The sequence below is a fragment of the Toxorhynchites rutilus genome, chromosome 2 (genome assembly GCF_029784135.1).
Source record: "Toxorhynchites rutilus septentrionalis strain SRP chromosome 2, ASM2978413v1, whole genome shotgun sequence".
Lineage (NCBI taxonomy): Eukaryota > Metazoa > Arthropoda > Insecta > Diptera > Culicidae > Toxorhynchites > Toxorhynchites rutilus.
The window spans coordinates 112,306,515-112,329,491 of NC_073745.1; the positions used below are offsets into that span (position 1 = coordinate 112,306,515).

The 22,977-nt window shown below is 38.4% G+C and overlaps 1 protein-coding gene across 5 annotated transcripts in view; it reads left to right on the forward strand.

Annotated features, from left to right (window-relative positions):
• LOC129770253 (adenylate cyclase type 2) overlaps positions 1-22,977 on the forward strand; it is a 177,247-nt gene that overhangs the window by 56,976 nt on the left and 97,294 nt on the right. For 2 of the 5 annotated variants that reach the window (XM_055772960.1, XM_055772959.1), the window contains exon 2: positions 18,987-19,601. The exons of 2 other annotated variants lie outside the window; for them this stretch is intronic. In XM_055772960.1, coding sequence (XP_055628935.1) covers positions 19,523-19,601 — 79 coding nt within the window. In that variant the 5' untranslated portion in view covers positions 18,987-19,522. The remainder of the gene's footprint in view (positions 1-18,986; positions 19,602-22,977) is intronic. One more of the 5 variants, XM_055772961.1, reaches the window with a different exon arrangement.

Here is a 22,977-nt window from a genome sequence, read left to right on the forward strand (position 1 = left end):
ATCGAGCATTCCGTTCGCTTTTTTGTCGAAACGAATGAATCTCATGATTTCTGAAAATCGATTTCTGCACATTGTTTCGTCAAAAAAAGAAGGTCTCCATTTTTTGGACACAAAAATACACGTTATAACAATGGAATAAAATTCTCATTTTTTAAAATCTCTTGGTTTTGCAAACTCGAAAAGAAAAGAGTCTGTCTTTTACTCTCAGTTAGGCTCCTATTCAATACCATCCTGTGGAGAAGCATTATTTACTCTTTTACAACAATTTTGTTATCATAGGGTGATCAAACTTTCTCTTTTGTTTACAGTCTAAATTTCCTAACTACTCCGAACTCCAAACATATCGGACAACTATTGTGAGAATACTGCACGAAGTTGCATGTCTAATTGAATGCAAACACGTATTGTCCACCATTCCATGGATGATGCATATATTGTTATAAACTTTGAAATTGCCAGATCCGTCAATTTGACGGGTCTCGGTAGAAATAGGTATAGGTGGTACTGATTATGGAAGTTAAAGCCGATAAACAGAAATTGAATGTGAATAAAAAACTATCCTTACATCTCATGAAAAGTCATCATAAAATTTTAGAACAATACATAAAAATTTTATAAAATTGGTGACCATGAAATTTGAAATCCGTCAAATTGACGGTTTAGCTAGTTCTAGTGTTAAAACTAATTCTCTTTCCGTCTTTCTCAATTAGGGCCGCGAACTATGGTCCAATCTATGCAATTGTAAAAACTTTTCTTATATACAAGAAGTAATTTATCCTATTATTTCTCACATTTTCCCAACATTTCTTGATGGATGCATGTATGGAGCTCATGAAAATCGCGAATACCATGAATAATTTATTGAGCTAACATTAGATAGAGCATCAGTCATTCTGAATATTGATACATTGATATTATAGTTGCAATATTAATAATTTTGTTGGCTTTTCGCATTGAAACATCATTAATATAAGCCTTAAGCCTTACGAAAGTACGAAAGTACGAATTTGAAGATTTCACCAACTTATTCAATTTATCAATAAACATATTTTCCTTCGAGAGTGATACATTTATTCCAATGCTTTATTTGCGAGAATCACTAAATTTCATTTCCTGAACCATTCGTGTTTTGGTATGTAAAATCTTCAAAATGAAGGACAAACATTATTACCTGATATCTACATCTCAGTCATTTTAAACGAATTAATTTTTGCTATCCACACAGTTGATTGACGTGCTTCTGGAGTTTTGCGATGGATCCATGCTTCATCCAAAGTCCCACACAGCATATAGAACGTTTATTCAGAATAACCATCTGAATTGATAACACGTTTTTCAGCTTTCTCATAAATCTTCGAATCATCATCGGAATAATGTAATTTTTCACGGTCCACGAACTTCGATAGTAAGATTCTGTGATCTGTAAACACTGGTTGGGTTTAAGTCTTTTCACGATTAAACGACCATACCCACTGGGTATTTTGACAGGTTACGAATTACGACAGAGCTGTCAGAAATAAAAGTTTGAAAACGAAAATTCAAGAAAATCACGAAATCACCGGTGTTCCGTCTGCTGGGAACTTGGGGTGGACTGTACAATTGGTGCGTTGTTCCACTCTTGGACACAACGGGTGCGTGGAAGGAACCCTCGTGTTCCTCACGCCTTAATCGACGGGTGGGAGCCCCAATGGCTCCGCTCCATGCATGGAAAACTCCTTACTCTTTCGGAAATTTTACTTATTGGGATGTGCTTCAGAAAAAAAGGTTTGAGCAGTGCAGAGTGAAAACATGGTGTTCAAACTATTTACACTTAATTCATGACTAATCACTGATCGAATTGACATTCACCCCTATTCTGTATTTCGATCGATTCGAAATATTTCGAGCGACTTGATAAAAATTCCATTCTTTATTCCGTTCGAGTTGTTTTTGCATTTCGTTCGATCTGTTTCTCTTCGAACATCAAATAGGCAAAACGTTCAAAACAGGGGATACGAAATTAAAACTCGAACGAAATAAGGATTTCGAATGAAACGGAAATCCATCGGAATATAGAATAGGTATGATTATTTAATTGATGCGATTCCACTGCGTCATTGCTGCTACTGATGTTAAGGTTATGCTGATGCTGCTGTTGCTACTCTTGCGATGCGGACGGTTTTTTGCTCCTCGTTGTCATGCAGCGACTCTTGCTGCTATTGCTCTTGCTGATATTGTTGCTAGTGAAGTCGCACTCTTGCGATACTGCTACTGTTGTTGTTGCTTGGTCTCGACTTGCACTTTTGCACTCTTGCACTTGTTGCTAGCTGGGTGGTTGGATGAAGACTGATCCCTCCGCACGGTCGGGGCGCACTTTTATGCTGAATCACTTCGTTTCCTATGAAAATGGGGTGGTACTTACGACATCATTCGTTTTCCCCTTCCGTACGATTCTAGGACGGAAACAATCGGAATGTTCTATATTTTGAGGGACGAATTCGGTTAACAGGAGTGTTTAACTCCATCGATACAACTGTGTGTGAATTCAGATTGTGGAGCCAAAAAAATTAACCAAAAAATGAAAAGTACTAGGTGTGCAACTTAATTCGTTCCGTTTCCACATGCCATGAGCGATGGTGCTATAAATAATCGGCAGTGACAGCTGATTTCTGCTGAATCATACCAAATATTGTTCACAAGTCTTTGAATTTTGCACAACAAATTAAATTTTTACTACGCTGAAAATGTCGAGTTTCATTGCAAATAAGCACCGTTTGCGGGAAATTTGGATTTTCTGTTTCCATCGAAATAAAAGTGCAGCAGAAGCGCATCGAATGCTTGTGGAAGTTTAAAGTGACTGTTGCGAACGCCCCTCGTCAGTCAACACACCTCTAAAACAACATTGTGAAAACAACTGACAGATGATAGGCAATTGATCAGGATAATTGAATAGATCGTATAATAAGAGAATTCGCATTGTTCTAAAACTTTGTAGGAAGCGAACTCATGTGCTCTTGAAAATCATTATTTAATATTTAATTATATACAGCCATTCCATGCCAAACCGATAAAGTGGTTCTCAGATTTTCGTCAGAAGTGGTGATTTTCTTCTTCATCGCAAAACGTTAGACAAGTATTTTTTTTATATTTTTACTAGTTGACCTGACAAGAAGTACTGAAATTTTCTATTGTCTTCGACAATATTAAATTTCAGTACTTCTACCAAACTTAACACTATAATATCAGATTATTTTCAGACACAATTCTCGTGCAACATTTTTCATCCACTTCTTCTTCTTCTTCTTTAATGGCACTAACGTTCCTAGAGGATCTTCGCCGTCTCAACGTAGTATTACTTGCGTCATTGTTATTAGTACTTAGTTGAGATTTCTATGCCAAATGACACGACTTGCAATGCATTCTGAGTGGCAAGCTCTAGAATACGCGTGATCACAGTGCAAGTCGGAGGAAATTTCTTTGACGAAAAATTCCCCCAACCAGAACGGGAATCGAACCCGAACACCCGGCATGTTAGTTATGACGCTAACCACTCGGCCACGGGAGCACAATCCACTTACATCCACTTACAAATAACATGTTTCTCCGTTACATGCAATAAATTTTTGATACAGAAAATATGATAGAATGAAGACAGCCCTAAATCGGACAATTCTTTTCTCGAGTTTTGCTCTTATCAACACATTCGGGGATCCATTTTTATTTATATAGATAGAAGACGATATAGGAGTGCGTTTTATCACATTAAATTCCATTTCCACATTCGAACGAAGATCAATTTCGGTACCGCAAACATCAAATGGACTAACAACGCTTGTCAATATGTAATTGTAGAATACATGCGAATTGAATTTTTCGAATTTACCCTCAGAGTTTTCCGAAAATTCTCAATTGTCATGTTTGGTTGGAATACGAGGGTCACTATTTATATTTCGGGAATTGGCAACACTGATGTCATGTAAGTCCATCTGACGGTTCCATCGTAAAGTTTGACATTTTTGACGATATACGTACTCAGAACATTTTGTCATACGGACTCGGCAAAAAAATGGAACTGAATCGTGAACATTTTCGTGCGATGATTTTTTACGACTTTCGACGTGGATTATCACAACAAGAGTGCGTCAATCAACTTAATTTGACTTTTGGCGATGAAGCTCCATCAAAAACCACTGTGTATCGCTGGTAAAGTGAATTCAATCGTGGTCGTAGTTCGCTGTCCGACGAGTTTCGTGAAGGTCGTCCAAAATCGACTGTAGTGCCAGAAAACATCGATGCTGTGCACGAAATGATTAAGCAAGATCGTCATGTAACCTATTGTGAGATTGAGGCATCCCTAAGCATTAGTTCCACCAGCATATATGCGATTTTACATGAACACTTAGTTGTGCGAAAATTATGTTCACGTTGGATCCCACATAATTTGACAATCGCTCAAAAAAAGGCTCGTGTCGATTGGAATAAATGCTTTGAAAATTGGTTTAAGCGCATGCAAAAGTGTATCGATTATCGTTGCGAGTACTTTGAAAAACAATGAAAATATATTCGCAGCTTAACTATTTGTTTTTGTTCATATTCCCGAAATATAAATAGTGACCCTCGTATGTGCATTATTTTTATGAGACCTCCCCTCCTTTCCAGAGGAGGAAGGGGTTTCATACCATCATAGAAACGTTTCGTGCCCCCTCCACATGTCAAATACGGCTCAAGTTGCTTGATTAGTTCTCGAGTTATGCAGGAATTTGTGTTTAAATTTGTATGGGAGCTCCCCTTTATAGAGAGAGCGTCGAACTACCGTAGAAACGTTTATCAATCCCCAAAACAAAAAATATGATAAGTTTGATTCCATTTGTATAATTAGTTCTCGAGTTGTTGAGTAACTTACCCCCCCCCTCCACTTTTTAATGATCATTTTGTTTTTTTTTTTTTTTTTGAAAACCCCCATTTTCTTTATTCCCCTATTGGGCGATTTTTCGATTTTCAGAAAATCTTAATTTTCACATCTGCAACAATAATAAATGAAATCCGAATGAACTGATATTCTGCATAGGTTACTTTTTCGTGGGAATCATCATTTTTAATCAAGTCACTTTGAAAATTCGAGATGGCCATTTTCATTGGCACTATAATATTATAATAATATACATGTATACTTTATTTGGCAGTACAATCATCTTCACTTTAAGTCTCATCCTCAACATACTAAGAGTACGATATTGAGAAAGAAAATTGAATTATAACCCAAACTAGCGTTGTCAAAAAGTATTTAATCTTCGGCAGATAATGTGCTTCTTTGTGTCCTGAAGTGTTCAATGAGCAAATAAAATCATCTGCCTCAAAAGCTTAAAAATGTTTGTATGTGTGGGAGCAGACATCTCTTTCGGGGATTGAACCAAGGCCGGTTGGAATGCGACCACGCTATCCACATAGCCATTGGTGCTGTTGCATAAATGCGTGAAAATATTGCATCTCATTACAAAATTAAGCTGGAAAGTGTTTTCTATGAGAAAAACGGTCTGGGCCGTGTGTGTGGCAAAGTATGAGAGAGGCTTATATGTATCTTGCTTCGCTCGCTCATCTTGATCTTATATTGCAATACCATATATATTAGAGTGCCAATGGTCGTATGAGAAAAAAGTGACCTTCGAATTTTCAAAGGGAACTTGAATAAGAATGTTGATTACCACGAAAAAATACTCTATGCAAAATATCAGCTCAATTGAACTACATTTACTAGTGTCGCACAGTCGTCAAAAGTTTGAGTTTTTTGAAAACCGAAAAATCACCCAAGGGAGTAAAAGATATCGGGATTTCCTAAAAAAAAATTTTGATGCCAGATGTCTTAAAATTGCATGAAACTCTACTGTTTATTGTCATTCTAAAGAAATTTTTTTGTCAAAAATCGACACTCTGAGACTTAGTCGTTCTTTTTTCGGAATATGAGGCAAAACGTGTGGTTTGGGGTGCCAATAAAAATCGTCATATCGATTTTTCACACGGAACTTCCTGTTGAATGCTGATTTGCACGATAAAATATGCTATGCAAAATATTAGCTCATTCAGACTTCATTTACTATTGTCACAGATGTCAAAATTGAAGTTTTCTAAAAATCGAGAAATCGCCTAAAAATTTAAATGTTTTTTTTTTTATTACCAAATGTCATAGAATTGCATGAAACATCGAAATTTACTGTTATCTCGAAAAAAAATTTTGGTCAGAAATAAACTTTTTTTGGCATTTAGTAGTTTTTTCGACTGAAAATCGATTTTTGACGATTTTTTTAGGATAACAAGTTCATGCGATTTTAAGACATTTGGCATCTTTTTGTTTTTTTTTTTGAAAACCCCTATTTTCTTTATTCCCCTATTGGGCGATTTTTCGATTTTCAGAAAATCTTAATTTTCACATCTGCAACAATAATAAATGAAATCCGAATGAGCTGATATTCTGCATAGGGTACTTTTTCGTGGGAATCAACATTTTTAATCAAGTTCACTTTGAAAATTCGAAATGGCCATTTTCATTGGCACTAATAATACTATAATAATATACAAATGTTTACCAGTATTTGAGAGACGTTGGGATGACAAAACATGTGTTAAAAATTGATTTTGGGTGTAACGATGACACCCGCAAATTAATCATATAGCTCACCTGAGCTCAAATTTTATACTGAAGAGAACAGTAATCAACCTAGTCCCTCTTTCATACATGCCGAGCAATAACAATCTCGTGTGTAATTGTTTCGCCGTAAAATGTAGCACATATGCACTTCATTGAAATTCGATATAACAGATGCATCATCTCCCACAGCAGTTCATTCTGAGCAAACTTTGTCTACTTGGTACACTTGTACAATGGTAGCTACAGAGAAATTACACAATAGCACAACGCTGGGGATATTTACCCGTGGAATCTATTATCAAAATTATTACATGGCCATAAATGTCGCGCGAACACAATGGGGTGCAGAATAAGGCACCGGTTTCAGTTTCTCTCCCCCGCAGATCACCAATCCACCCACTAGCTTGCTATTTTAACTTGCCAGTTCAACCAGATGTGCATCGGTATATTCCACCGGGCCGGGACGCGCAGAATGGATACTTTGTGTACAAACAGTACTGGAACGGGCGAATATTTTTAGACCGAGCGACACGTTACTTCTCGGTTCTTTTCTTCGATCTAGATACTTGCAAAAACATAGTTTCAACAAAAAAAAAGCAGAAAGAAACCTTTCGCAGCAAATGAAATATTGGCCCCAATAAAAGTTTCACAACTTCGGACCGCAGTCGAACGCTAACCCAACCACACGGAATCCCAACAATCATCCTCTTCCTCACACGAATGATCGACCCTTCTCGCAAAGTGCCCGAAGCACTCCCGCAACTCCAAACTGACAATGCAAAGTTATTCCTGTCAGCGGGATAGGTGGGGAATTAGTTTCGCCCACCCGCGCGCACAGTCGCCACCCAGTAAATGTGTGCCGTCAACCAAAGTGTACAACCTTCTCATAAAACCAGCGCTATTTCCCAACGCGAGAAAAAAAAAATCTTCAACGGTATTGTGAAACACGTCCTCCGGCAACTGAAGCATTTCCTATCGCCATGGAAAAGTCAAGTTCAGAAAGTTCCAATCGGAGGAAAAATTGCTCCGATGGAAACGATGGCAAACGGGAATCAATCTCATCGCTTGTATTTCTAGCTTTTGTTCACTACGTGATGTGGATGAGGGTGAGTGGAGATGGTCAATTCCAATTACGAGCGAGTCAGGTTTCAGGTGTCGTGGGTGTCGAGCGAGAATTGAAAAACTGCCGATAATTGTGGCTATCAACGTTTCAAACTGTCGGCTAATGTGATACGATAATTATTCGCTATGTGTCACTCGGGCATTTACTAGTGTGGAACTAGAACTTGCAAACCAAATCGAGAGAAGGAAATTGAATACATTGGCCGCAATTATGCTGATCGATGTGGACGTCATTGTGGGAGGGAAAAATGACCACTGCAACGATTAAACAATTCAGAGGTGGGCTGCGGCAGAAATTAATTCTAAATTGGTTTCCTATGCTAATTACTGTAGGCGTGGTGCAGCAGGGTCATATTTTACGACAGTTGCTGAATGAGTTCTGCCACAGAATGAATGGATGTTGTAGGTAAGAGAATTAGGTATGGCATGGCTCCACCATAGACGCACAATGGGACTGCAATTTCGAAGTATTGCGAGCAATATAACATTTGACCCACTTCCGCAAGCTGGACACGCTGGACGGCAATATTTCATCGTCCTTACAAGTTTTTATCGTTCCAAAAGAGAACATATTTGAATTAGCTAAGAAAGCCAGGCGAATCATTTATGGGCGTCATTTGTAATGTCCCCCATGGACACCATCCGGAACAATAATTTGTCAAACAGAACTGCGAGTGTGTCTACAATGAAGGCTTCAGTCATTCCTGGAGGCTTATGGGGGTAGTACACTACGAACACCATAAAAATATGAGATTTTCGCGAGTTCAACGAGAAAACAAATTACTATGACTAATCTGGTATCACAGTTTTATTAGGTACTAGCTGACCAGGCAAACTTCGTTCCGCCCAAAATTTGTTCTTTGACATCCGGCGATCCTTTTTTTTGGTATAGATAGAAAAAGATATAGGAGTGTGTTTCATCACATTAAAATCCATTTCCAGTTTCGAACAAAGATCAATTTCGCTAGCGCAAACATCAAATGGACTAACAGCACTTGTCACTATGTAATTGTAGAACATATGGGAATTTAATTTTTCGAATTTTCCCTTTTTCCTTCAGAGTTTTCCGATAATTTTCAATTGTCATGTTTGGAGAGGTGTCATACCATCATAGAAACATTTCTCATATCCAAAAACCCTCACATCCCTAATTGTGCTTGATTAGTTCTGGAGTTATGCAGAAGTTTGTGTTTCGTTTGTATGGCACCCTCCTTAGAGATGGGGGATGAGTGTATTCACCATAGAAACGTTTCGTGTCCCGTAAAACCTTCACATGCCAAATTTGGCTCCATTCGCTTGATTAGTTTTCGAGTTATAAGGAAGTTTGTATTTCATTTGTATGACTGTCCACCCTTAGAGAGCGGGTGGAGTGTCTCACCACCGTAAAAACATTTATTGCACCCTAAAACCTCCACATGCCAAATTTGGTTTAATAAATGGATAGCTGTTAACTCTCGACTAATGCAGAAATTTGAGTTACATTTGCTTGATTAATTCTCGTGTAATGCAGACATTTGTGTTTCATTTGTATGGCAGCCCCCTCTAAGAGAGGGAGAGAGGTATCTAACCACCATAAAAACATTTATTGCACTTTAATACCTCAATATGCCCAATTTGGTTTCATTTGCTTGAATAATTCTCGAATAATGCAGAAATTTGTGTTTCATTTGTATGGCAGCCACCCCCTAAAGAGGGGGGCGGAGAGTCTAACCACCATAGAAACATTTATTGCACCCTAAAACCTCAATATGCCCAATTTGGTTTCATTTGCTTGAATAATTCTCGAATAATGCAGAAATTTGTGTTTCATTTGTATGGCAGCCCTCCCTTAGAGAGGGTGGTGGAGAGTCTAACTGTCACAGAAACAGTTATTGCACCCTAAAACCTCCACATGCCAAATTTGGTTTCATTTGCTTGATTAATTCTCGTGTATTGCAGAAATTTATGTTTCATTTGTATGGCAGCCCCCACCCCCCTAAGAGAGGGGGGAGGGGTATCTAACCACCATAAAAACATTTATTGCACTCTACTACCTCAATATGCCCAATTTGGTTTCATTTGCTTGAATAATTCTCGCGTAATGCAGAAATTTGTTCTGGCGCGTCACCAAAGAAGTGTGTGGCCTGGCGTTGTCCTGATGGAAGACAATGCGGCCTCTGTTTATCAAAGATGGCCTCTTCTTCATGAGTGCTACCTTCAAGCGGTCCAGTTGTTGGCAGTACAGGTCCGAATTGAGCGTTTGGCCATAGGGAAGTAGCTCATAATAGATTATTCCTTGACAATCCCACCAAACACACAGCAGAACCTTCATGGCCGTTAATGAAGGCTTGGCCACCGTCTGAGCCGCTTCAGCGGGCTTCGACCACGACCGTTTGCGCTTCACGTTGTCGTAAGTGACCCACTTTTCAACGCCAGTCACCATCCGCTTCAGTAACGGGTCGATTTTGTTGCGATTCAGCAGCGATTCACATGCGTCGATACGGTCAAAGATGTTTTTTTTGCGTCAACGTGTGTGGTACCCATACATCGAGCTTCTTTGTGAATCCAAGCTTCTTCAAATGGTTAATAACGGTTTGATGACTTATCCCCAGCTCTTGGCCGATGCTACGGCTGCTACTATGCCGGTCTTTCTCGGTTAATTCAGCGATTTTGTCGCAATTTTCGACGACAGGCCTTCCGGAGCGTGGCGCATCTTCGACGACCTCTACACCAGAACGAAAACGTTGAAACCATCGTTGTGCGGTGGAAATGGAAACTGTATCGGGTCCATAAACTGCACAAATTTTATTGGCAGCTTGAGATGCATTTTTGCCTTTGTCATAGTAGTACTGTAAAATATGTCGGATTTTCTCTTTATTTTGCTCCATATTTGCGACACTATAACTCACGAACGACTTAACCAAACAAAACACTGTCAAGAACTATATTATAGCGCGCAAAAATACCTTTCCAACAAGCTATAGTATGACTCGATACAATGAATACAACTAGAACTACGCGCTTACAACGACACCTCGCGGAAATACCGCAGGACTTTTTTGGCAGCCTAATAGAAACATTTATTGCACCCTAAAACCTCCACATGCCAATTTGGTTTCATTTTCTTAATTAATTCTCGTGTATTGCAGAAATTTATGTTTCATTTGTATGGCAGCCCCCCCTAAGAGAGGGGGAGGGGTATATTACCACCATAAAAACATTTATTGCACTCTAATACCTCAATGTGCCTAATTTGGCTTCATTTACTTGAATAATTCTCGAGTAATGCAGAAATTTGTGTTTCATTTGTATGGCAGCCCCCCCTTAGAGAGGGGGGAGGGGTCTCTAACTATCACGAAAACCTTCCCCTGCCCCAAAAACCCCTACATACCAATTTTCATGTTGATCGGTACAGTAGTTTCCGAGTCGATAAGAATCAGACAGACAGACAGACAGACAGAAATCCATTTATTTATATATAAATATATATATAGATATATTATTCAACAAACAAAAATAAACTGGTGCCAATGGGACTGTCTTCTGAATAGCTGCAAGCAGTTTGTTGAACCCTTGCAGCCAAATCCTTGTAAACTGGTGAAAGTTCTGCAAGTTTTCCTAATGGACCTAGTGAACGATTTCAACCAATTGTTTTTTTACGTGATCTTGGATACATTTTCTGTCATTGTACGTAAGATTTTTTCACAATATTGAATTTCAACGAAATGGCGACATTTTTGTAAAAATTTTTTTTGTCTCAAAAATCGAGACAATTCAAAATATCGAAAAAAAATCCTACGTACGATGACAGGAAATTTAGTGCAGAATCTGGGATATCAATTTCATCAAAATTGGATGGACCGTTCCGGAGGTAGAACTTCCACCAGTTTGCAAAACATGACTTCGAGAAAAACACGTTTTAAATTTTCGATACATTTATTTCGTTTATTTCACATCGTATCCTCAGTCTGTAATCCCTGAATCATAAAACTGACCTTCGACGCTTAAAAGGTGATCTTCCTGCCAAATTGGACTTGCGAGTTTCTCTAGCTGCTTCTGACATCCGCACCTCTGCTCGTTTGATTAGTTCCTTATTCAATTTTCCGCAGAAATTGTTGCACTCCGGTCCAATTTCAATCTAAAGTTCTTTCATTATTTCCAAAACGTCTTGTAGATCACCATTATAGTTTCAGGTTGCTATATTTGCTGCAATTTCCGAAACTTTTGACTTTTGGTTGCTTGCATCAATATTGAAAATCCATCGCTCTGGTCGCGATAGCAGGCGAATCAAGTTGTTGGAATCTTTGATCGACAAATGCACATAGGACCAATTCAGAAATCAATCTAGATATATCCATCCATTATATTGTTTGATAGCATTGGTACAGCAGGATATCCAATTCCTGTAAGCAACTGACGTATGCGTTGCGCGCATTTTTCACGCGCTCCTTGAGCAAAGACTTAGGTCCACTAATTGGCATTCAACTTCGGAACGGAGAATCGGGCAAACCTGGGACAAAAACCACAGTAAAGTAGACAGGGAACATTTTAAGCCAGAAATATTATTTTTAATTTTTTCAAGTTTCCATGTTGTATTACTCCCTTAATGCGTATTTATGTTGAACTAGTGCCATATAAATAGTCTCGAGATACGTGTATCGAGTCAATTTTGTTTATTTCGCACCAACTGACGTACTTTTGGAATATAATTCCAGAAAATGTAGAAAATGATGTTAATCTTCCTCTTCTATACACTGTGTTTCACAACTATAGGATCAATCAATTTTTCTGAGTTTCCAGAGATATGTAAGAAGTCGGTTGAATTGAAGTATATGGTATAGGATATAATAACTATCTTTATTTATAAACCTGGCCATTTGAACTTTATTGTTGTGTTCAGGCGCGAAACATTAAAAAAACTAAAATTCCAGTGTTTCATAACTATAGAACCAGATGGAAAAACTCTCAAAACTCTCTATACAAAATGAACGTCAATTTCACATGAATTACGATATGTTTTTAATTCGTAGGTCATCTTTAGTTCTCAACCAGCTCAAATAACCCATTCGGAGTGGTTACGACCATGCTGCGCCATGTTGTTTATTCGTTTAATTGTTTATTTGTTTAGATATAACATTCATCAATAACAACATTGTCTTAATTAATAAAAACTTGTAAAATAGTCGAACAAAAACATGGAAACATAAAATTAAAACATAACATTAAACACATCGGGATTCTCAATTCGGTTTCTGAAGCGTAGTGATGATTCTCCAAAGTCATAAAACTGCTCTACGGATGAAAAGGTTCTGATCATTTCCGTAACCGGCTCATGTTGACCATACGATGAACGATGTGCAAGCTTTGCAACGATGTTGTAGTGTGTATTTCGTTCTACGCAGAAGATACTGCTCGGTTAAGTTCTTCAAATCACTCATACAGTGATAGACATTCGTTTAGCCGCACTTGAAAAAAAAACTTGAAGCACTTACAAAACAACTAGGAATTTTCTTTTTATCGGGATACTTATTTGCTGTAGTGATAGTATATTTAAGTCAATTTTATTGAAAGGACGTGCGTCACAATCACACACACACACACACACACACATCGGCATCGGTGGATATAAACATTCAAACGTCGTTTTTCCCGAGACATACGTTTAGCCGCAGGGCATAAAAATCGAGTTTTCGCATAATCACCGAGCCTTTATCTATGTTTTGACGTAGGACTACGTCTTTCATTTCTATACCGGGGTGTAAAATCAAAGTTTCGAAAACGAAAGCGTTACGCCGGAGACCGAGATTTTGAGTGTTAATAGCTCCTAAACAACTAAACGAAATGGTATGATAAACACTTCATTCGAAAGATAAAATGTCTACGCGTTCTATACTTGTTACTTTCTGATCCAAAAACTTGTTTCAATAGTCTTAAATTTGCTTTCAAAATAGGCTATTGAAATCACCAATCGGTATATAAGCGAGCGCCGCTCGGAAATCCACTCAGTTCTAATTGAACAGCGATTGGAGCATGTTGTCGCTGTTGTGGTGAAGCTCTTCATTTATCATGAAAGCGCGGATGAACGGTGTCACCAAGAGCCTGTTTGTGCACCTTAGGCCAGAAGGGAATCCATCAGGAGGAGAGTGATGCTACAAACGGTTCCCCGGGAAGATCTCGAAGCAGCCGCTACACACACACACATACACGCACGGAATTCTTTCCGTTTGGATCGAGAAAGAACCGGAAAATAATCTGCCAGTTCCTCTAGGAATTTAAAAATACATTCGTGTGAAAGAGTTTATTTGAATGTTTTCTATCCATGTAACACTGTGACCAAATATGTTTCAATCAAGTGCTATTAACAGATGGTTATCGAGTTAGCATTAACCACTGGTGGGCTTCCAGTATCGAGGAAAATGTGGAAATATTTAATCGTTACTGAAAATAATCTGCCAGTTCCTCTGGGAATTTAAAATTACATTCATATGAAAGAGTTTATTTTAATGTTTTCTATCCATGTAACACTGTAACCAAATACATTAGGTTTTGTGATTTTTCAATCAATCGCAATCAACAGGATATCTTCTGAAGATTATTCTTCCCCATTAGTAGGATATTTCCGTATCCAATATTGGACGCATAAAACCTTGTGCCTCCAACGTAACGCTCTCGTTTTCGAAGTTCTCCAAATATTCATTCATTCAGAATGAATTCAGATTCAACTTCATACAAATGATCTCTAAATCAACGATAGTCCTACGTCACTCTTGCGGTTATACCATAGATATAACCCACTTCCTGTTTTTTATTTTTTGAAAAAATACTTGGGAATGTTGGCAATTTACAAGATAAATATTACATGTGCAACGTAAGAAGTTGGTCAGATTAGGGATTTACATAGAATGTAAAGGAATGGCGAAAGGTGTTCTATTAACGGAAGAGGGCGGAAAATAATAAAGATATTCAGTCAACAAAAGTTTTCTAATCGCTCGATCGTAACAAATATTGGTCTATCTGAGAAAGTGGTACGGAATTTCTTTATATAGTGCCAGAAATATGGGATATAACGACCAACAAATGGGAACACCAAAGTTTTTTTTTTTTTTTTTCATATCTGTATTATAGTGATTTTCAACTCATTTGGCTGGTTCGTCACTTTTTACTTCCATTTTTGGAAGAATGTCGGGAGTGAGAATTGAACTCATGACCTTCAGCGTGAGAGGCATGGATGTTACCACTACGCCAGATCGCCTCCCACACCAAAGTTACATTGCGTCTTAAAGGTCGAATAAGACACGAAGCAACCAGGAAACGATGTCCTGCTCATACATTAAGGCAGAATCGGTTGTTCCAGTAACGAAATATGCCTCTTCGTTACTGGAACAACCGATTCTGCCTTAATGAATCTTGAATGAGTCACCACACATCATGTGGAAGAAACTTCAAGGGAAACCGGAACTGACCGCCACCCATAAGCAGAAACATTTCATTTTCGTCCGGCAATACATGGAATGAAAACTAGTATGGAGAAATGTTCTATTTTCCGGCGAAAAAAGTTCAATTTGGATGGTCATTTTTTCAGCAGGATTATGCATAGATCCACGTTTCCAAGCAATCGAAGGCATGGTTTGCCGAGAAGGACATTCCGCTTTTCGAATTACCTACTGACAATCGATTGCAATCCCAAAGAGAACCTACGGAGAATCTTGGCCGAGATGGTCTATGCAAACGGATGACAATTTGACAACATTTCCAATCTCAAGACAGTAATTCAGGAATGTTGGGCTATGATCAATATGGCAACACTTTAAAAGCTGTCTGACTCGATGCCAAATCGAGTTTTCAAAGTGATCCGGAATGGAGGTGGACATACTAAATATTAGCTACCGATTGAACTCGAAATTTGCCGCACAAATTTTCTTTTATTGAAATTTTAGGATGCGGCTAAACCAATGTCCATCCTGATTCCACATATTTGAATTACTTAGAAAACAAAAAATTAATTTATACTTTTTTTTAGAATGAATTCGATGAAAATAAACAATAATCGTCTTTTATGAGCAAAACTGTACAAAGAATTGACTTATTTAAAAAAAAGACGTTGAGAAAAAATAGGGTGCGTCTGAACGAATGTCTACCACTGTACTGCTGGCTATTCATCAATCCATGCCCTGGATTTTATGAATTGATGCCAAATTAACCAATCATCGCATTGATTTTGATGCAAAAACAGAAGTAAATGATTCTGTAGTACTTCGTTGCACTTCTGACCGTGCATTCGTGTTGATGAAAAGCTATCTGAACCAGATCTTTCTGAAAATATTTCCCTCAAAGCATCAAACTGCCGCCTGCAAAGTTACGAGTTGAAAAATTACATGACACGTTCCGTTAGTCCTTCTAGTATGAAGAAATTCTTTCCAAGTTGAATTTCTTTTTTTCAGAGAAGTTCTCCTGAAATAGTTAAATTCATGGGATTAGATTACACATTAGTTGTTGAACCCACAGTTTTGGAGATAAGATTTTTATGGTTTGGGGAGAATGTTCTCAAAAGGACTTGGTTCAGATAGTTTATCATCAACACGAATGAACAGTCAGAAGTACAACGAAGTACAACACGAATCATTTAGTGTTGTTTTTGCATCAAAAACAATGTGATAATTGAGTAATTTCTAGAATCCAGAAGGTCAGGGCATGGTTTCATGAATAAGGGCTTCTGATTCTGGACTGGTCAGCTTGTTTACCAGATTATCAAAGATTTATGAGGAGTGATCGTACGAATAGTAGACGCAGCTTACCAGCAATATGAGATATTTGAAGAGCTTAAACGAGTAGTATCCTCTGCGTAGAACGAAAAACACACCACAACATGGCGCAACTGCGTCGAAACCACCCAGAATGTGATTTTTAATGTGATTTACCTACGAATTAGAAACTTATTGTAATACATGTGAAATTGGCGTTATCTTTGTAAAGGAGTGAGAGTTTTTCCATCTGATTCTATAGTTATGAAACACTGGAATTTTAGTTTTTTGAATGTTTCGCGCCTGAACACAACAACAAAGTTCAAATGGCCTGGCTTATAAATGAAGATAGTTATTATATCCTACACCATATACTTCAATTCAACCGACTTCTTACATATCCCTTGAAACTCAGAAAAAAAAGAGTGGTTCTATAGTTGTGAAACGCAGTGTATATATAAAAATGGATTTCTGTCTGTCTGTCTTATGGACTCGGAAACTACTGAATCGATCGACATGAAAATTGGTACGCAGGGATTTTTGGAGTCGGGGAAGGTTCTCATGATAGTTCGAGACCCCTCCCCCCTCTCTAATGGGGGGCTGCCATACAAATGTAACACAAATTTGTACATTACTCGGGAATCAATCAAGCAAATGAATCCAAATTTGGCATTTGTGGGCAAGAAACTTTTCTAAGATGCTTCAACACTCCTGCCACATTTCTAAGGGGGAGCTGAAAATGAAACACAAATTGCTGCATAACTCGAGAACTAATCAAGCAAATGGAACCAAATTTTGACATATGCAGATTTTAGGGAGCAATACATGTTTTTATGGTGGATTGACACTCCTTTGCCCTCTCTAAAGAGGGGTGAGGAGGGTGAACAACTCGAGAACTAATAAATCAAATGGAATCAAACTTAGCATATGAGGTTTTAGGGATCAATAAACGTTTCTATGGCAGTTCGACACTCCTCACACAAATTTCTGCATAACTCGAAAATGAATCAAGCAAATTGTGCCATATTTGGCATGTGGAGGTTTCAGAGGGCACAAAACGTTTCTATGGTGGTTCGACACACCTACCCCTTCTCTAAGGGCATGGGGGCTGCCATACAAATGAAACACAAACTTCTGCATAACTCGAGAACTAATGAAGCAAATGGAGCCGAATTTGGGATGTGAGGGTTTTTGGGTACGAGAAATGTTTCTATGATGGTATGACACCTCTTCCTCCTCTGGAAAGGAGAGAGGGTCCCATAACAATAATGCACATATTTCAACCAAATATATTCCAAAAATGACAATTGAAAATTTTCGGAAAACTCTGAAGGAAAATGGGAAAATTCGAAAAATTCAATTCGCATGTGTTCTACAATTAAGTGCTCCCGTGGCCGAGTGGTTAGCGTCATAACTAACATGCCGGGTGTTCGGGTTCGATTCCCGTTCTGGTCGGGGGAATTTTTCGTCAAAGAAATTTCCTCCGACTTGCATTGTGATCACGCGTATTCTATAGAGCTTGCCACTCAGAATGCATTGCAAGGCGTGATATTTGGCATAGAAATCTCAACTAAGTACTAATAAAAATGACGCAAGTAATACTACGTTGAGACGGCGAAGTTCCTCTAGGAACGTTAGTGCCATTGAAGAATAAGAATAAGAAGAAGAAGAAGAAGAAGTGTTCTACAATTACATACTGACAAGCTTTGTTAGTCCATTTGATGTTTGCCGTAACGAAATTGATCTTCATTCGAAAGTGGAAATGGGTTTTAATGTGATAAAACGCACTCCTATACCGTCTTCTATCTATATAAATAAAAATAGATCGCCGAATGGGTTGATAAGAACAAAACTCAAGAAAGGAATTGTCCGATTTAGGGCTGTCTTCATTCTATCATATTTTCTGTATCAAACATTTATCCCATGTAACGGAGAAACATGTTATTTGCAAGTGGATGAAAAATGTTGCACGAGAATTGTGTCTGAAAATAATCTGATATCATAATGTCGAGTTTTGGTAGAAGTACTAAAATTTTATAGTAAAAAATCATTTTAAAGGGTAGATTAGAAGATCAATGAATGAACAGAAGATCAATCAATGAACAGTTCTGGGATTGGACCCATTAACATGCGCTTAGTAAGAAAACGTGGATGTAATAACGAAAAATAAATTATGGGCGAGACGAAGTTTGCCGGGTCAGCTAGTAATGCTCATAAAAATGACGGAGTTCAACCAGCTTTTAGTTTCATCGGGAACACATCAACATTGTAGTTAATTATAGCAACTAGCTAATCTTCGTTCAATTAATTTATAAAATTTATAATAGAGATGCAACCAATCATCGCTGATGGCAGCTCGAGTGCAGTGAAATCAATATTTTATTCGTGTTCAACACAAATCACACTGATTGCTAGCTAATCCCATTTCACTTCATAACAGCAAACGCAAACATCGGAACACCGGTATTGCTAATGAAAAGTACCACTCATGATCATAAATCTCCATTCCAATCGGTCGGCAGCGGTCGTTCTTGTTATGCAAACAGTGCAGAATCGAAATGAATATAAGTGAGTCATTAAAAGCCAACCCGATGACACCTTCCCCGGCCCCCCATCGGCTGGTCCTCTCCGCATTGTGCAGTGGCCGACCTAGAATGGTTAGTGCGAATGTGTGTTGTTCATTACAAGTGAGAGGAGCATGTGTAGGACTTTGTGCATAGCTTAGCCCAGTGATAGTTGTATATCCGTCGCAGAATATGCACAATATGAGCATCGCAAAATAATCTGCAGTACTCCAAAGTGTGCTCGAGTGCTATTTTTGTCTTCGGACTATCACCATCAACCCGCACGAAGGACATCATGGGGGTGTACGGACACAATTTCCACCCTGCTCCACCCGGACTTGTTGGGCGGTGTTTGTGTGTAGAAATGTAAGCACAAAAAGGAAGTGAAAGCTAGCTTTCTTTATCGACGTAACAACACAACGCAGCCTAGCATAAGGCACTTAGTGGGAATTTTTGTTGTATGTGTATCAACCCAATAAAACCCAACAAACAACATGAAGCCGGACAAATTAGATTTGGAGATTAATGCAGACGAGGATGATGCTGCCGCTGAAATGGAGGATATAATAGCAGGTTATTTGGAATACTTATTTGTTTTCCTTTTCTTCCCGTCTAGTAGCAAACTTCGCTCACGTCGTTTAACCGCACGTTCACCTAATTACATCATTAGTTATTTGCCTGTATCCTAATCAACATCTTCCACAGCATAAGAAATGAGCCGCCTACGAATGAAACGTGAGCAATAAGGTTCGATTGATTGGTAGTCTTCCACGCGTGCTAATATTAAAGCGTTCGTCATTTCGGCACCACATGAAATGTTTCTTCAACTTTTATCTGCCCTTGCAGAGGAACTTTTTGGAACAGAATATTAACCTAACATGAAACAATATTCTACTTTTTCAATCGAGCCAAAGTTTACCGATGCTACATGTTGAGCGTCGGATAAGGTACATCTTCATTTCGCGCAGCGTACATGCACAATATCCTTCGAGTGGAATCGCTACCCCCGAGGAAGCAACGAACAATAAACATTATCAAGACTCCACGTTGTCGGATAAAACAAATCCAATATGATACATCCAAAGCGGTGAAACATGCTGTCTGGGTACGTTACATACAAGCAACCGTCTTTAACAGTGCTCTCGAAACTGCTACCGGGTGTTCCGATGAATTTGAACATTTTACCTCTCGATACACATGCCCCATGTCACGGTTTAGCAGCTTCGAAAACATTTTTTAGGATGTCAGACATTGGTCTGTGACATGAAACGTGATAGACAATTTAGCGGCGCTTGAGATATGTTTCAAGAAATCGAATCACATCAAAAAGTCAATTCTTCGCCCGAATTCGTCAAGAAGATGTGTTGTCTAACTGGTTCAGTGTTATCAGTAACTGATAACAATAAATTGTTGTGGCTATTGAAAAACTGAAAATGTATACGCAGACGAAACATTTATTAACTATCTTCCTAAGCGTTCGATGAGTACAGAATAACTTCCGTTACATGAAAATGTTGATGCGAAGCAAATAACGTCTCTCCTATGTTGAAGCTTTTAGCCATTCCCACCTCCATACCGGAATTCACCGGTAAAAGATGTGTCAGTAAAACGGAAAATATATCCCCGCTACCTTTATTGGAAATTGATTCTCTCCAAACCAGAGACGTGGCAAATACCAAGCATTCATTTTCCCATGAGTTACCATTCGGTGAGAAGTAGTCTTGGTGCTGTGAGACACGAGTGAATGTGTGTGCATGTATGTACGTATGTCATTGATTGCTGCATTCGCACACCGACTGTAAAACGTCGTTTGCTTCTGAAATCTAAGCATACACATAGCTGATGGTGGCTGGCAAACTCAAAAACAGGAGTAAAAAACCTTTCACGTCTTTGATGTTACATAGGATCACAGAAGATAGGATTATCCACCTGGTCTCCGGTGTGCCGTGATTGTGTTATGTGAAATTGCTCGAGGGAGAAACAACCTCTCAAGGAGCAACATGATTGCGCACAATGTTGTTGATTACCGAGTTTGTTTAATTGAGTTCTCGAGAAGGTAGTACAACAAACTTGAAGCAACGTTTTCAGTACTGTTCTCTCGCTTTCCAAGTTTTTGTTTGAAGAGAATGTTAAACTAGAATCGAGTTACTAAATGAACTTCTAACAGAATACGAATTGTCACATTGAATACATTCGTTATTCACTTCAATTAAAAGGAGAGCCATGTTGGGTATACAAGCATGAAATCTGCCAGCCTTGCCCTATCCCATCACTTTTCATCCCCAGTGATGAAAGCAAAATTTTATGCACCTCTCTATATGTCTCATGTCCAGCCTATGTGTAATCCATCTCCCAGTCGTCCATATCCTTCTAACCTACTGAGGCGATTGAGAACAATTTGTCGCCTAAGGATCAATGGCACCTAGAGTGATTTTGTTGTTTGTTATCATCTTCGTTCAATCATATTTGCATTTCTACAGTTTCGTGTCTGCTTGGTGGTTTTCCGTATTCTTTGCGAAAACTGAAACTGAAACTGTCAATTTCTCAAACGATTCTTGAGGCGATCTTTCCATCCGAGAAATCTTTCACCATAGACAACAGGTAATCATCACTTTATACCAACACTGGATCACGAGGCAAATCCTGGTGTTTCTGGTGAGTCACTATCGATATGTGACCTACCGTTGTCACGATGAAGGAAACTTCATCATCTACTGGACGATCAGTTTCTTCAGATGGTCTGCTTGTGTAAAGTATGTGTCCGAATTCAAAGAACGGCCATAGCAGAGCAGCTTATAAAAGTCGGTTCACTATTGAAGACAGTTTAATCCCATCAAACACAAGGTAAGGTCTTTCTGTCTTGGTCACCGTATGCGCCAGTCTATCACTTTTCGGCCACGACCGTTTTCAATTAAATTTTCGTAAGTGCCCCTCTTTTCAAAAACACACCATTTCTGAAACACCGTAGATTATATTGCGACCCAGCAGCGATTCCCAGATTGAAACTCGATTCGTACATCGTGCCTCTTCATGTATTCAGCATTATTCAAGTACATCCAGGTTTTTTTCACGCGGGAGATACGTACCTCGTAAAAAAACGCGTTAATTGGAAAATCCGCGTAAAAAAACCGCGTTAATTGGAAAATCCGCGTAAAAAAAAAACGATGTCACCTAATGATATCAGATATCAAATGGGACTATCCTTACGTAGAACGAAAGTAAAAAGTTGATTGTTGATTGTTACTCGCATTTTCCAGATTTGTTGATCAAAACAACCAAAACAACGGAAAAATGTAACTGGTCTTATAGAAACTTGACACTTGAAAAATACAAAACGCTAAGCGAACAAAACGATAACAAACAAACAAACAGAAACGATAATGAGTAGTGCTGTTAGATTTTTGCCTATTATTTTATAATTCAAATGTAATGCTCGTATAAAATGATAATGAAACCAAGAGGTTACTCTAAAGAATCAATTGTGGTATCAATTTTATAGTTGTATCATCAGGGCATCAAGCATTTCAAGATAGTACTACATAGTGTCCGAAACAAAAGTAAGTCAAGCAATTATAGAACTGTCCGAGAGCTGTGTTTAGTGGAAATACCATCTTGCATCTTGATTACACACAGTGTGCAAGTAGAAAATTATAGGAGGTTGTATCCAAGACACGACCGCATTGTTGACGTAGAACTACGCTGTAGTTTTATTCAAGTCGCTTGTTTATAACTGCGAATATTATTTCATAATGCTACGCAAATTTTGAAATAACCATTCTACCAGTTTGCTCACCCTGATTTTTTTTTTAATTGTAGAATTGCTTGATGGGTCAATCTTGCGCTCGCAGAACAATATGCTCCAGACAAGCGCAGCTGTCATCCTTAGTGGAGAAAGTTTTGCTACTGGCAAGCGAAACCAAATCATATACAAAATTTGAAAACGACATTT